This window comes from Corvus moneduloides, chromosome 4 (assembly GCF_009650955.1).
Source record: "Corvus moneduloides isolate bCorMon1 chromosome 4, bCorMon1.pri, whole genome shotgun sequence".
NCBI classification, from domain to species: domain Eukaryota; kingdom Metazoa; phylum Chordata; class Aves; order Passeriformes; family Corvidae; genus Corvus; species Corvus moneduloides.
In genome coordinates, this window is record NC_045479.1 from 73,018,865 (window position 1) to 73,034,466 (window position 15,602).

At 49.5% G+C, this 15,602-nt stretch overlaps 1 protein-coding gene across 2 annotated transcripts in view; it reads left to right on the plus strand.

The window, feature by feature from the left end:
• EXOC4 (exocyst complex component 4) overlaps positions 1–15,602 on the plus strand; it is a 294,852-nt gene that overhangs the window by 262,188 nt on the left and 17,062 nt on the right. For both annotated transcript variants that reach the window (XM_032106112.1, XM_032106115.1), the window contains 3 exons: positions 5,270–5,411; positions 8,450–8,628; positions 9,915–10,074. In XM_032106112.1, coding sequence (XP_031962003.1) covers positions 5,270–5,411; positions 8,450–8,628; positions 9,915–10,074 — 481 coding nt within the window. The remainder of the gene's footprint in view (positions 1–5,269; positions 5,412–8,449; positions 8,629–9,914; positions 10,075–15,602) is intronic.

A 15,602-nucleotide genomic window follows, 5' to 3' on the forward strand; every position in this document is an offset into this window, starting at 1 on the left:
CTCATCCCTTCTCCCGCATTTGGATTTTAAGGGCACAAAGGCCATGGGAGGAAGTTTTCAGTGCCAGCCCTTCACTGTTGTCCTCTTGCTTTCCTTTTCCTTCTCTCTTGCTCTTTTTTCTTCCCTCTGTGTCCCTGTCAGAACCTCGAGGAGATTTGCAAGGGGAAGATCCCTCCCTTAAGTTTCTTCCGATGCAGCCTGAATTTTTCTCCTAGAAAACAGGATTCATGGGTGGAAATTGGCTCTGAGATTTATTAATGAGCAGCTGAGCTCGTTTTCTCTTCACTTCTGTTTATCCTGTAACTTTGTCCCTTTGGCACCGGTGAGTGCCCTTGCCATTGATCCCAGTAAAAGGTGAATTCCCAGTAAAATGGGGGGAATTTGTTTCTCATTTGAAAGGTCCTGATCTCTGAGAGTTGTCCTCTCCTGATGTTGGTGTTGTTTTAAGGAGGATCCCAGTGTTTCCATCGCTCAGCCCGTTGTGCAGGTTGGTATTCTCCGTCTCCCAGAGCTTTCCAGGAATCAGGACAAGGAGCAGGATTTGGGATTTGCATGGGATACTCGGTGCTGTCACCACCTCCCACACTTGGCTGAGAGACCAGGTGTCTGCAGGAAGAGGGACAAGCTCATCCTGGATCCATCCTTGTGGGAGTGAAGGATGTGCAGAGCCACTGTCCTTGGAAACTGCCTTTCCCTTTGGATCCATGTGAGGAAGACATCCCAAATCCAGGTGGTAGGTTGGACCAATGACCTTTAAAGTTCCCTTCCAACATTCTTAGTTCCCTTCCATTCCATGATCTTGGAAGTCTTGGGAGGTATCATTCCTCTGAGTGTTTTATTTCCCTGGATTTAAATTCTACAAAAGAGAACGATTTGGGTAAAAAGCAGATATATCTGGGTGAATATTTGAAGTATTTGTTCATAACTAAGAGGCCCAAACGTTCACACCTCAGTGAAGCACAGGGAAGATGTCAACCCCAAAATCCAGCTTGACTTCCTGAGTTCTCATCCCTCTGCCATGAATCCCAAGAACTGTGGGAGAATCCAAATCCAGCTCCGGCTTTTATGGCTCCTTCCAGTCCTTTCCTAGAAAGCTGGAATCCCCAAATGGACCAATTTAGGAGAGGGCAGTGACTGAGCTGTACCATGGAGTCACCTTTTGGTGGGGCACAGACACCTTGGTGACACTCCTGTCCCCTCACAAAGTTTTGCTCACCAGCAGCAGCTTTCCCTTGCTCAACTGTGTCCCAGAGGACTTAACAGAGAGGTGGTTTTTAAATAGAGAAATATTTTAAAAATACTAGTTTTTTCATGCTTTTTGGGTGTAGAAGTCAGAGGTTTCCTGGCAGGAATCCTGCTGAAATAAGTCCTTGATGCTGGATCTGATGTTCATACCCCACTCCTTTAAAAAATAATCACATCTCTCATTCTCCCCAACTTCACCCAAAGCTTTTTCCTTTAAATACCAGATAGATACTCTCCTTTTTCAAGGTGTTTGAGTTGTTCTGTCTCCAGTGGCATCGTCTCCTCGTGGTGCTAAAAGCTGTGGGAACGGGAGGCACGGGGAACCGAGTCAGCTGGAATGGCAGTGATGGATAAAAACGCATTATCCAGGTTTTACCTGCTGGGAACTCAAGCACAGGCAGAGAAAGTGGTGCCTGAGATCCCCAGGGAAGTCTCCAGCAGAGAGAATAGTTAACCCTGACTCTCCAAAGGCTTAGTCCAGCACCTATCCTGTGACAAATTCCCTTTTCCCTGGGTTTTTTGGAGTTACTCTTCTGCAGAGGAAGGAAGGAAGAAATTAAAATACAAGAAGCTGTGAACTGGTCCTTCAACTCAGGAGGAGTTTCTTGCTACATGTCTTTCCCAAAGAAACTGGATTTTCCCCAGTTTTCTGCTAGATTTTCCCTCAGCAGAGCTGTAAAATGTCTCTGTGAGCCTCTTCCTTCCCCCATAAAGCAAATTAGGGAATGCTGGGCAAATCCTGAGCATTTTGGAAGTTCCTTCCTGAGGTTCAGGTTGCAGAATTTGTCTCCTTGGATTGATTTTGCTCCCTGTGCTGTTAAACCACTGGGTTCTGTCAGTGGTCACTCTGCTCACACTTGAGTGGCTCCAGGGAATTGTTTAATACTCCAGAGGTCTGGCAATCCACATCCATCGATTTACAAGGCACAACCTGCCAGGAGGCACCGTGGAACTGCAGAACGACTGAAATCGGGGGTGACAAGGCCTGTGTTGAGTTTATTTTTCTCTGCTTTGCTGGAATGAAATGTTTCTTTTCCTCAGAGGGAGAGGACTTGGCTGTGATTTCAGCCAAGGAGGAGAAATCCCAAACAAAACTGGGACTGTCATCCAGCAGCAGGGAAAATTCACCTCAGACAAATTAATCCATGAAGGCTCCAGGATGATAAAGGCCAGTGGAGCAGGACATTGGCCAGGGTGTTGTGGTGGCCAGGTGGGCTCGTGTTCAGCTGGGTGGAAATGGAAATGGGTGAGGAAGGAGGAGAAGGGGGAGAAGAATTGGATGGCTGGTCGGTTTTTCCAGCATTCCAGATATTTTTTTCCCTTTTCCCAGCATTTCAGCAGAGATCCCTCCCCTTTCCAGAGTGTGGTGAGTCCACACCCACAGGAAGGCTCAGCCTTTGCCCAGAGAAGTGCCCAACTCCACAGCCAGCTCCAAATGACATTTTTTACTCGAGGCCCTTTAATAATTTAGGCTCTGATTATTTTTTGCTGCTCCAGCTCATTTGTTGCCTTCGTGCTGCCAAGGATGATGAAGTAAAACTGTCTGCAGTGAGACTTAAAGGAATGGGATTTTCTCTCCTTGGTTCTTTCTGGATGTCCAGAGAAGAAAGGAAAATTGATGGGCTCTGAAAGGCTTCCTTGGAGCTCCAAAAGCAAAAATACACAGGAGAAATTCAGATTCATCCCCCAAAAAATCCCACCTGAGCCTTCTCCCTGCCAGGGGGCACTGAGCACCCAGAAGGATTTCAGTGCTTTGAACAGGGTGCCCGTCCCCCTCCTCCCCTTATCTCCACTGACAAATGTAATTACAGTTTCACTTAAAGTGCTGCAAATGAATTGTGGAGAGGAGAAAAATGGCCTGAGCCTCTCCCTGCAGCAGGAATGAGCTGACTCCTGCTTTTCGGGTGATGGCTCCATCCATCTCCAGCACTTCCAGGGCGGGATCTCCGGAGAGAGCTGGCTCTGCTAAACAGAGATGATTCCTGCACCAAGTCCATCTCCAGGAGGATAAAAACTTCTCAAAATGTAGGATTTGGGGCTAAAAAATGATGTTTTTTCATGCATGGTTAAAGGTGGGGTTTCCTGCTTTCTGCTGTCACCAGATAAGAATCCCTAGGCCTGACCCTGGGCTGAAGTCCTGCCACCCTCCAGTGTCACTTGGAGGACAAACAGCTCTCCCCAAGTGCCTCCTGAGAGTCCTGGGACAATCTGGAATTAGAGGTTTTGTAAATAAACCCCTCACCCCCTCGCTGATAATTTCATTTTCTTTGTGGGACAGAGCTCAGTGAGCAGACAGAGGCTGGGAGGAGTCTCAGGGAGGGGGAATCTTTGTCATTCCCACCCACCCAGGCTGGATTGTCACTCTCATTTCCCTCTTGATTCCTCTTTCACACTCCAGGCCAGGTCATTATTTCCAGCAGTATTTGCCAGGCTCTGAATTCCTCAGCATTCCTTGGTTAAAAAAGTTACTCCAGGAATTTTGCTGTGATCTCGGGAGTTGCTGAGGGAGGAGCAGCCACGGCTTCTCTGGGCATCAAAAATCATCTACTTCCACGTTCTGTGATTTCCACACTTCTTTAACTGTCCAGTTCTCTCTTGTTTGCTCACCTCTGCTTCAATTTGTTTTGCACAAAAAAATATTTGGGTTTTTTACCTCTTCATTTTTTTTATCTTTCTGGGCTGGATCTGAGGATGTGTTGAATTTTAGGCTGATTTATTTTCAGTGTTTAATCCAAAGCTCAGCTTTCCCAAAGCAGGGCTGTGGCTGTACCAAAGTCACACTTCCTTAGATGTCCCTCGAAATGGAATGTGATTGTCACCAGTTCCTTGGGAATGTACAGATCCTTCCCATGCATGGTTGTGTTGGATCTGGGAAGGGTCTGGAGCCCCCCCAGGAGCACCTGAGGGAGCTGGGGAAGGGGCTCAGCCTGGAGAAAATGATTCCATGATTCTACAAACAGGGATGCCAGGGATGGGGAGCTCTGTGAGGGAAAGAATAATGTTGCCACGTAAAGAAGAAAATATAAAACATCAGTGAATAAGGTTAGGCTGGAATTTAGATCCCAAACTTTGCTTTCCCTGTTGGAGAAGTGTTTTGAAGGAGCCAGCAAGGATAGAAATCTTTTCTGTGGCACAGGAGTCTCTACTTGAAGCCATGGGACGCAGGGATTGTGGGGATGGGACTTGGAGATCCCTTTGCAATCCCATTATTTAATTCAAGTGGAAGTTGTGCAAATCTGATTTCAGACTCTGCTGGTCACCCCAGGCAGGATGTCAGCTCTAAAGTGCTGCTTGAGCAAGGACTTGGACTCGGATATTTGGGATTCACTTCCTCTGGTTAGGGTGGAATGTGGGATAACAGCAGGTTCCTCTGTTACGGAGCTGCTTCGGCAGCTGCAGTGGCTGCAGGAAGGAGACTCAGGGCTCAGGCCCCGGAGTAGAACACAAGGGATGAAGTTACGGAGCTGGAGCTGCTCTGGTGGCTGGGATACAATCCCAGGAGGATTTTTAGGGAGGTCTCAGTGGAAGGAAATGATCCATGAGCAGCTCTTGGGTGTTGCCTGTGGTTTAATTTCTTTACTGCCTAAGAGCTGTGGTTAAGGAACAAACCCAAAGGAAGGCTCCTCTGAAGGGATGGGGACAGGTCAAGACTCACCTGAGGTTCATGGGGACATTGTGGTGACCAAAAAGGACCCTCTCACCTGTGGGTGCCATGCCTCAGCTCCCAAGCAGCTCTTTCCTCCCTCCCAGCAGAGCAAGATAAACTCTCCTGGATTCTGCAGCCACAGGAATTCTCACCCCAGAGCAATCTCTTCCCAGGCAAATGTGTCCTGGTGGTTGATGAAACCCCTCAGATCCACTTGGGAGTTGAATCCATTGCAGGAGCACTTTGCACCTTGAGACACTCCTGAATTAGAGATGTTATTGCTCAGGAGGTGGAGGGAACACCCAGAGTTGGGATGGGAGCACACAGGGGCTGGAAGGGATGGAGAATGTCCTAAATTTAACTCTTTTCTCTTGCCAGCCATGTCCCCAGGCCAGGACAGCCATGCCAGCCTGGAACACCTTCCTGCATCCGAGCAGATCCTGCAGAGCCTGAGTGAGCTGGCCAGGTCCTTCCAGGAGATGGCCGATCGCTGCCTGCTGGTGCTGCACTTGGAAGTCAGGTAAAAACCTGGAACTTGGGGGTGCAGCGGGATCTCTGGAGGCTGCAGGTGGAGATCATGTCCACAGGACATATTTTAGCAGGAGACAAATATAAACTTGTCCATGACAGCATCAAAAGTATGTCCAGAAATGCTGGATCACCAAATTGTGGGTGGCCAACTGTGGGATGGAGGCAGGACACCAAAGGTGGAATTTCCTGGGGACGTCTGTATCCTAACTAAAAAAGAATTTAGGAAGAAATTCCTTAATGTGGGTGTGGTGAGGTCCTAGCAGGGGTTGCCCCGGAGAAGCTGTGGCTGCCCCTGGATCCCTGGAAGTGTCCAAGGCCAGGTCAGAGCAACCTGGGCTAGTGGAAGGTGTCCCTGCCCACAGCAGGGGTGGCACTGGATGATCTTGCAGGTCCCTTCAACCCAAACCACTCTGTGATTCCATGATTATGGATCAGAGACCAGGAAAAATGTGATCTGGGGGACTTTGTCCTTCTAAAACAACCCAGTGGTGTTTTCCTGGTCTAACAGGTGTCTCCACAGGTTTTTTTTTTATTGCAATTAGGGGCTTCTCCTCCTACTTTTTCCAACAGTAACAGGAACTGGGGAACCAGCTGGATTTTTTCCAAGGGCTGGATAGTTTCATGAAGTCTCTGACTTCACTTTCAAAGATCAAAGGCAGCAAATCCCTCTCTTCAGGCTGCCAGCTGCCCACTCCAGGGCTGGGAAGACATTTTTCCCTGGAGAATTGTTTAGGCCAGGTATATTTCCATTGCTTCCCTTTGCTCTGAAGCATCAAATAGAAGGAGATGTCAGAGATTTGATGGATCATCAGTTTGTTTTCTGGTGACACATCCCAAGCCACGCCGTGTCCCCGTGTGCATGGGCAGAACTCTGCTGGAGTCGGTGTGGAGCTCTGGGAAAAAATCCACATTAATTCTTGTCAGCACTCCCTCATCCTGCCATCCATCATCTGCTGGGCTCAGAAGGATTCGAGGAAAAGGTGGTGGAAGTCTGGAAATGGAGCAGTTTTCCAGCTGTGCTGTAACACGAGGTGATGCCCGAGGTAACCCAGACTTGTGGGATGGGTTTCTGGCCTCTGTGGCTTCTCGTCACACTTGGGTTAAGCAAAAATCCCTAAAATGGAATTTAGGGATAAATTCTGCTGTAATTCAGAGCAGAGCACTGCCCAGCTCCTCCAGGGCTTCCAACAGGAGCTGAGTTCGGAGCTGCGAATTCACCAAACCACATCCCTGTGTCCAAAGGGTGGAAGGGATTGAGGAGAGATGCTGACATGAGGAAAACCCCAGGGAGGTGGGAGCTTCCCTGGATCCCTCACTCTGCATTTCCAACCACCTGCAGTGGCAGAGGACAACCCCAGTCCCTCTGGTGCCTGTTCCTAGCAGGATTCTCTGCTGTTCCTACACCCATTCCCTGGATCTGTGCCATTTCCAAGGCGCACAGCACAGTGGGAATTCAGCCACGGAATCCCTGTGCTTTCAGCAGGGACTCGGAGCACTTTTGGGAAGAGCTTGGGAATTTATCCCACCTCTGGCTGCTGCAGGTGCAGCCTGAGGAGACACAGCCTGGTAGATTTGGGAATTTGACACCATTATCCCATTTCTCCTGCCTCAGAGCCCCTGTTCCTTCCAGATGCAGGTTGGTATTGTCTTCTCCTCTTCCAGTAGCCCTGGACTTGACCCTGAGGTCACTGAGATGCTGCTCCTTGGTTTTGTATCTGCTTCCTTAGTGGAAGCATTTGGCACATTGAGATCATTCACCATTCCATGGAATCACATCCTACAATCCTGGAGAGGTTGGGGTTGAAAAGGACCTTCAAGATCATCCCCTGCCACCTTCCACTATCCCAGGTTGTTCCATGCCCCATCCAGCCTGGGAATGGAAACATCTTTTGTTGGAATAACCATGAAATTTTAGACTACTTCATGTCTGTTACAGGATTTTCTTATTTCAAAAATAATATATAGAATTATATATAAGAAGCATTTACTCTGGGAATTGCCCTAAATTGGACTTGCCTGTGGTGGACACCTCAAGGGTGTTTTCCAGGGAATACGAAAGCCTGGACATCTCACTCACAGCTTTGGGCCACTCTGGTGTGAGCTTCCCATCTCCACGTGCTGATCCTGAGTTATGCCCCAAATGCCAGGGATTCTCTCCCAGGCTTTGATTTGTTCCACTGGCAGTTGAATTTCAGAGTTGTGGAATCATTTAGGTTGGAAAAGACCTTTAAGATCATGAGGTCCAACCATTCCCAGCACTGCCAAGGCGTGTCCCCAAGTGCCACATCCACATGGCTTTCAAATCCCTGCAGGGATGGGGACTCCAGCCCTGCCCTGGGCAGCCTGTGCAGGGCTGGACACCCCTTTCCATGAAGGAATTTTCCCTAAAATCCAATCTAAACCTCTCCTGGTGGAAGCAGAACCAAACCCTGTCCCCACTGAGTGATTACAAAAGTAGAAGGGTGGAATTTTTCCGTTCTGCTATGGAATTTTCTGGACTCAGCACTTTCCTCTCTGGCTTTGAGAGAAAAGACTTAATTACAATTTTTGCAGAATCCTAACGGGATTTGACTGCACGGAAATTCTCCTTCCATGGAGGGATGATGGTTGGGCACGTTGGTGAACAGGAAAGAGTTGCAGTAGTGTGAAATGCTTGGGAATAGGCACGATCTTGGAATTTTAATAATCATTCCATGACCCCCGGCTCACCCATTCTGCCAGTTACCACTGCTACGAGGTTTTCATGGAAGGAGTTCCTACTGGAGCGTTGGTATCGTGTGGGAAGTTGGGGAATCCTGGGAAAATTCAGCGGGATGATGGAGGTCAGATCTGTCATCAAGGGTCTGTTGGATCCATCTCTGAAGATGGACAATGCCAAGAGGAGGATGCCTTTAACACAGACATCACCGCCCATCTCCTAAAGTTATTTTTTTACCAGCTTGAGGAAGGAAAAAACCGCTTTGCACCCCACAAATATTTTAAAATGGGGCTTGTTGCATCGTGGTGTTTCTCCCTCGTGCCTCACAGGGTTCACTGTTTCCACTACCTGATCCCTCTGGCCAAACAAGGGAATTACGCCATCGTGGCCAACGTGGAGAGCATGGACTACGACCCCCTGGTGGTGCGGCTCAACAAGGACATCAGCGCCATCGAGGAGGCCATGAGTGCCAGCCTGCAGCAGCACAAGTTCCAGTACATCTTCGAAGGTCAGGCACGTCCCAGTCCTTCCTTAATAAAGGCTTTTCCGTTCTCATCCCAAAGCTCCACGGGATTCCTTTCAGGGATAAAGCAGACTGAGGTGCTGTTGTCACCTACAGAACGTTGATGAGTGAGAACCACGTGGGGTTTGACTGGCTGGGAGAGCTGGGAATGTTCCTCTGGAGAAGGGAAGGATCCAGGGAGAGCTGAGAGCCCCTTGCAGGGCCTAAAGGGGCTCCAGGAGAGCTGCAGAGGGACTGGGGCCAAGACATGGAGGGCCAGGAGCCAGGGAATGGCTTCCCAGTGCCAGAGGGCAGGGCTGGATGGGAGATTGGCAATTGGGAATTGCTGGCTGGGAGGGTGAGGAGGGGCTGGGCTGGAATTCCCAGAGCAGCTGGGGCTGCCCCTGGATCCCTGGCAGTGGCCAAGGCCAGGCTGGACATTGGGGCTGGAGCAGCCTGGGACAGTGGGAGGTGTCCCTGCCCATGGCAGGAGTGGCACTGGATGGGCTTTAAGGTCCCTTCCAACCCAACCCATCCTGGGATTCTGGGATTCCGGGATTCCCTGTTTGTTCAAGAAGAGAGAAGTGACTCCACACAGAGCCACGGGGACCATTCACATCCTGTTGAAGTTTAAATTCATACTCATGGTCCTCGTTAATCACAGGCACCTCTTAAGCCCAGGTCTGGGATTTACAGATACCCCACACTCGCTGCCTGTTGATGAACATAAATCCTTAATTTAGACTTTTACTTGGCCTCTGGCCTTGCCCAGACCTGTGCAGTGTAAACCAGGCTGGAGTTTTGCTGTTTGTAATGTGACACAAGTGGATGCCTCATTGTGTGGGGGGGTGGCTGTGTCCTTTAGCCCCCAGCTGTGTCCTTCTAACATCCTTCAGACACAGGAAACTGTTCAAGGCTGATCAGAGAGGGGTTGTGCATTGAAACACAGCTCATTCCTGCTCCTGGAGACTGAATTTACCAGGGAAAACACCACCCTGGATAACAGATTAAAATCCTGTGTTTTTATAGGAGCCTCAGTGATCCATTCCCCCAGACAGGGAAGGGGCATTATGTTCATAAATCAGAGGTTGTGATAACACAGCTCAGAGGTTTGGGGCAGTTTTGTGGTTTTACTAAAGAAGGGAACGTGGAGGAAAGTCCTAAACTGCACCATGAAGATTTCTGAGGGTGTCCAGGTAAAATCCATTTATCCTTTGATCCAGCCCACAATGCACCACGTACCAGTGCTCATTTTGGGGTTTTATCAGCACTAAATCTCTTCCCTCTCGCAGGTTTGGGCCACCTCATCTCCTGCATCCTCATCAACGGCGCCCACTACTTCAAGCGCATCAGCGAGTCCGGCATCAAGAAGATGTGCAGGAACATCTTCATCCTGCAGCAGAACCTGACCAACATCACCATGTCCCGTGAGGCTGACCTGGACTTCGCCAGGTGAGCAGAAACCTCGGCGTTTGTCACTCCTTTGGTGTCCACAGGAGCAGAGGTGGCTCCTTCCAAAAGTCTCAGGTGGCTGGGTGGGTGTCGAGTTCAACACATGCTGGTAATTTTTGCTTTCCTTTGGTTGAACAACATTCAGTGGGACATAAAACCATCGAATCCATGGATTTTTAAGGTCAGGAAAGATCTCCAAGGTCATCAAGTCCAACTGTGGATCCATTGAGGTTGGTGTGAGGTCCCACCAAAGTGTCTGCGCTTGGTGCTTCCTTGGGGCTTCTCCAAGACCAAAACGCAGGCAAGAAAAAGCTTCCAAAGGTAGTGGGTAGAACTTAAGCTGGATGAAACTGGGGCTTGGATTTATTCCCAGGTGAGAAATATTTTGGTTTGTTGAAGGCTCAGGGTCACCACATCCAGGTTGGCTTGAAGGGACATCTGCCTCGAGTTCTGTTACCTTGAAATAGCAGTAACAGCAAAATAAACCCAAAACTGGGTGTGGCAGACCCCCTGCAGACTTCTGCCATATTTTGGGATTTATTCACTCAAGGAAGATTGAGGAATAAGCAGAGGGGTGAAGGCAAACCCTGAGCAGTGGTTTTGGCACCTGGACTCAGGGCTGGCTACAGGGAGCTCCTCAGCTGATGCTCTGTGGCAGCAGCTGGGTCAGGAGGGGACAGCTGAGCCCAGGAACAGCCAGAGGAAAGGTCTGGAACGTGGAAATGAAGGAAGGGGGTCGAATGAGAGAGGTTTGTGTGGCACTTGGATCTGAGCCACCACCACCACCAGGAAAACTTGGTGCTATCATTTGGCCTCTGCTGGTGAAGGCTGAATTAGGAAGGAAGTTTGGATTCCCATGGATGAGGAGGAGTGTGACTGAGTGCCTCATTTATTTGGGATCTCACCTGGGGAATGATCATTATTGAATTCATTTCTTCCTATCAGCATTGGCATGAGGAAGTTGTGAGTGCTGAGGCCTGCAGGAGGTGGAGGGAGAAAGATGGATTAGTAATTCTCCAAGGAATAAACTTCCTAAATTCAATCTTTTCTTTCTTAAATGACCACCCTGTGGTGAAGGAATTTTTCTAATATCCAACCTAAACTTCCCTTGCCATGACTTGAGGCCATTTCCATGTGTCCTGTCTCTTGTTCCTTGGGGGAAGAGCCTGACCCCCACCCTCCCACAGCAGCTTTGTGCAGATTTCCTCCCATCAAATCCATTCAGCAACACTTCTTAGTAGCTTTCACGACTGCATCACCTCCCTCTTTTCTTTTGGGGTGTAATTCCGTGCTCTGAGGAGTCTGTTTGATTCTTTAGTTCTTCAGATGGCTCCTGAATGTTTAAATGTTTATTATCCAGATTCTCCTTTTACATAAACAAGGCTCTGGTGCTTCCAAGCCCTGCCCTGCTCACCTGAATTCACAATCACCTGAGCAAGTTCCTCACGTCACCCCAGGGACTCCACGTACCCAGGTCTACTCAAACTATTAAATAAACATAACAGAAAGCATAAAACAACATCAGGCTGGGATAAAAGTGATTTGTACCTCTGTGATAGGGCTCAGGCAGGAATCTGTAAATGCTCTGTGCTGTGGTGAACTCTCAGTTTTGCCTTTTTCAAGATCAAGTGGTTTTTTACTGTACAGGAGCAGTGGCAGAGCTGATGGAGAAATCCTCACTCCCCTGCTCTTCCTTTCCCCTGCACCTCCTGGGATAAATTCCCTCCCTGCCTCACTTCCCCAGGGAACTGGGGGATCGTGAGTGGGACAGGAGACTCCTAACCCTGCCCGGATATTTCTGTGCCCTTGACACTGAGGGTTCAAGGAGCAATTAGCCTCAATTAACAATCAGTGCATCACTCTCCACACAGCCCCTCTCCACACATTACATCTGAATTCTGGAACAGCTCCCTTTTCTCAAAGTGAACCTGTTTGAAATCAGATGTGCTCCAGTTTGTCGGAAAGACCAGAGCAGTTGAGAAAGGACCAGAAGTCCTTTAAGATTTTCCTGGGTGTCATGCTTTGGATTTTGCTTTTATTTTTCCCTTCTGATAATGTCTTCGAGGCTTTTTGGGGGCCTCAAAGAGCACTGGGCATCCCCTTTCTCCTCTGCTCAGTGACTTTAGGCAGAAATATCAACCAGGGAAGCTGGAAGGGGAAGCCCTTTCTCCTCTGAAGCCAAAATCACGTGGAGGATTTACAGCAAACCCAGGTAACACCTCTTGGTCCTGATGAGGCTTTTGCTGTTTAAAGCCCGTTTTTCCAAAGCTCTGTAACCTGCAGGTGACAACAGCAGCATTTGCTGTTTTGGGAGGAAGGGGAAAACACATTTTAAATGAGTTTTGCATGAAGATTCTCAGTTCAAGGCAGGGAAAGTCTCGGCAGAGCATCACAGAGCTGAGCTGGGAGCATGTTTCCATTGAAAAAAATTAAATTGCCAAGTGGTGTGAGGAGTTTTTTCCACCAGGAGAAAGGGTGAAACAGGCTGGTCCTGGCTGCTGAGGTGTCACAAAGGATTTGTAGCATTTGCTACATTTCCTACAGATATTAATAGGTTTTTCACTCCTGTGTGTGTTCAGTATCTAGGCCAGCAGAAATGCAGGAGGTTGTTGGGGCTTCCACTACTTTATTAAGGAAAAAGCTGGATTTTCTCCCTGGGTAATATCCATGCAAACTCTGGGACTGAGCATGACTTCCAAACACCTCCAAACTTCCAAAGTTTCACACCCAGAATTAGATTTAAGGCATGAGAGGAATAAAAGCTTCAAATTCGAATTTCTGTTCAGGTCTTCTCCCTTGTGCCTTCTTTCCTCCTCTCCCTCTATCCCCATCCAGAATTCTCTTGGATTTTATGAAGATTTCATCAGGGGTAGTCACAAAGGGTGAGCATTCTGCTTCAGACTTACCCTTCAATAAAATACCATTGGAAAAAGTGACTCTCTGAGTCATACAAGTGTTAAAATTGAGTGTTCTGGAGAGTGAATTGAGGTGGTTGCAAAGGGAAGGGAGAGGGCAGGGACAAAATGGGAACATTTTCTCTAACAAGTGTCTCGGTGACCTCGGAAATGGAGGCTTCTGAGCAGTGCTGTCATTGTCCCTGGGTCTCAGTGTCCTCCCTGCCTTAGGCGGCGGCAGCAGAGGGATCCACAGATGTCCCCACACCTGGGAATCAGTTGGAGCTTTCCCTGTGCTGCCATTCCCGTTATTCCCATGGCTACCCCTCCTGCAGGGACCAGGAATCTTTTCCTGCTGTTGAAGGCATTACCAGGGATATTGGCTGTGATGTTTCTGTAGCAGATGTGGCACCTCGTTGTCACCGCTGGTGGATCCTGACCGCTCCGGAGAAATTCCCGGGGAAATGGGGTTGGGAGAAGCCATCAGAGCTCCACTTGTTCCTGGTTTGGCCATCAGTGAACCCAAATCATGGAGTCACGGGATCATTGAGGTTGGAAGAGATTTCCAGGGCCATCGAGTCCAAGCTGTGCCCAATCCCCACCTTGTCCCCGGCCCAGAGCACCGAGTGCCACCTCCAGGAATTCCTTGGACACCTCCAGGCATGGGGACTCCAAACCTCCCTGGGCAGCCCCTGCCAATGTTTAATCACCCTTTCCATGGAGGAATTTTCCCAGTATCCACCCTGCCCCTGCCCTGGCCCAGCCTGAGGCCGTTCCCTCTCTCCTGTCCCTGTTCCCTGCCAGCAGAGCCCGACCCCCCCGGCTGCCCCCTCCTGTCAGGGACTTGTGCAGAGCCACAAGGTCCCCCCGGAGCCTCCTTTGCTCCAGCCTGAGCCCCTTTCCAGCTCCCTCAGCCACTCCAGCCCCTTCCCAGATCCGTTCCCTTCCCTGCACATGCTCCAGCACCTCGATGGGTCTGGGGAACACTCACGTTACTCAAACCCATCTTTATTCCAAGGCCAGGTTGGATGGGGCTTGGAGCAGCCTGGAATAGTGGAAGGTGTCCCTGCGCATGGCAGGGGTGGGACTGGATGATCCTTAAAATCCCTTCTCACCCCAAGCATTCCATGATTCCACGATCCTGTGAAAGTTTAGGATGGAGGACGCAGCTGGAGCTTGAGCTTTTATCAAACTCGCGTCGAACTCTGCATCACTGCTGGGTTGGATCCCAGGGCTGGAGTGCCCTGGAGTGCATCTTCGGCACTCCGGGCTCCTCTCCTGCCCTGGCTGCCGGGCAGGGCAGTTTTTTCTTGGATTATTCCCAGATTTCTGCTGTTCCCTGCTGCACAAGGCTGTCCTGGGCAGGAGGAATCAGCAAGGACCTGCTGCCATCTACTGGGAGCTGCCGAGGGAAAGGGAAGCATTCAAACATCCCAGTGCTCGGGAGGAAGACTTTTCATTGCCAAATCTTACTTCTCTGGCTGATTTTACTCTTGATAAATACCGTGGTTGTGCCCGGCATGGAGCTGGTGGAGGGAGTCTTCCTCTGAGAGCCATCCTTGAGCTTGATTTGTGTGTGGAGAGCATCAGGTCCAGCAAATCCTGACCCAGATCCCTTTGTTCGGTGTCAGGTGTCTCTGCAGAACTCCTGAGATGCTCCTCTGCTGCCTGTGGGTGAGGGAAGTATCTCAGATGTTCTCCTTGGAGCTGCTCTCAAGCCAGGACTAAATTTGGGGTGTTGAAATCATTCAGTTTGAGTAAAACCCGTGTCAGCTCAATAAACAGGGCACTCTAATGCCTGCACTTCATAGCCTGAATTGTGAAAGGTAAAATCCCCAAATCTTCAGAGTCTGGATCCCAGGAAGTCCCTTCCCTACAGGGGATCCAGGGACAGACCAGGCTCTGGAGGAAAAGGTTGCCTTTGCTGACAGCATGGGAAAGTTGTGTTGTCTCCATCACAGGCTGGACTCGTGTGTCTGGAGCACGTCCTTGTTTGGGTTTGCAGCTTTTAATTAACAAGGCTGCTTTAGTTTTCAATTAAGGACTCGATTACAACAAAATCCGCATTTTCTTTCCCTTTCTTTTCCGCCTTGTTTGCTCCCCCCTGTAGTTTCCACTGAGCTTTGATCTCAGTGCAGGTTTAATTAGCTGTAATTAGTGGTTTCACTGCATTAACCAAAAATCCTGATCGCAGAGGATTAAGATCCACCCCTCAGCTTGATGGCCTCCTCCTCCCCTTCCTCCTGCTGCTTCCCCAGGGGGATTTAGGGGATCGGAGGGTCCCTGTGTGGCCCTTCCCCAGACGGGTGCTGCCCCTTCATCCCAAAGAGCCGCCCTGTTATGGGATCATTAAAATTCCCTGGAACAGATCCCCCATCCAGGGATTTAATTCCCACTTAAATCTGCAGCTGCCAGGAGTTTTAGGATGACTCCAATCTGTGCCTTCGCAGCACTTACTGGGGACTCTCCCTGCTTTCAGTACATTTGGAATCATGGAATTGTTTAGGTTGGAAAAGCCCTCTGAGATAAAGTCCAACCGTTCCCCCAGCACTGCCAAGGCCACCACTGACCCCATGTCCCCACGTGCCACATCCACATGGCTTTAAATCCCTCCAGGAACGGCGACTCCACCCC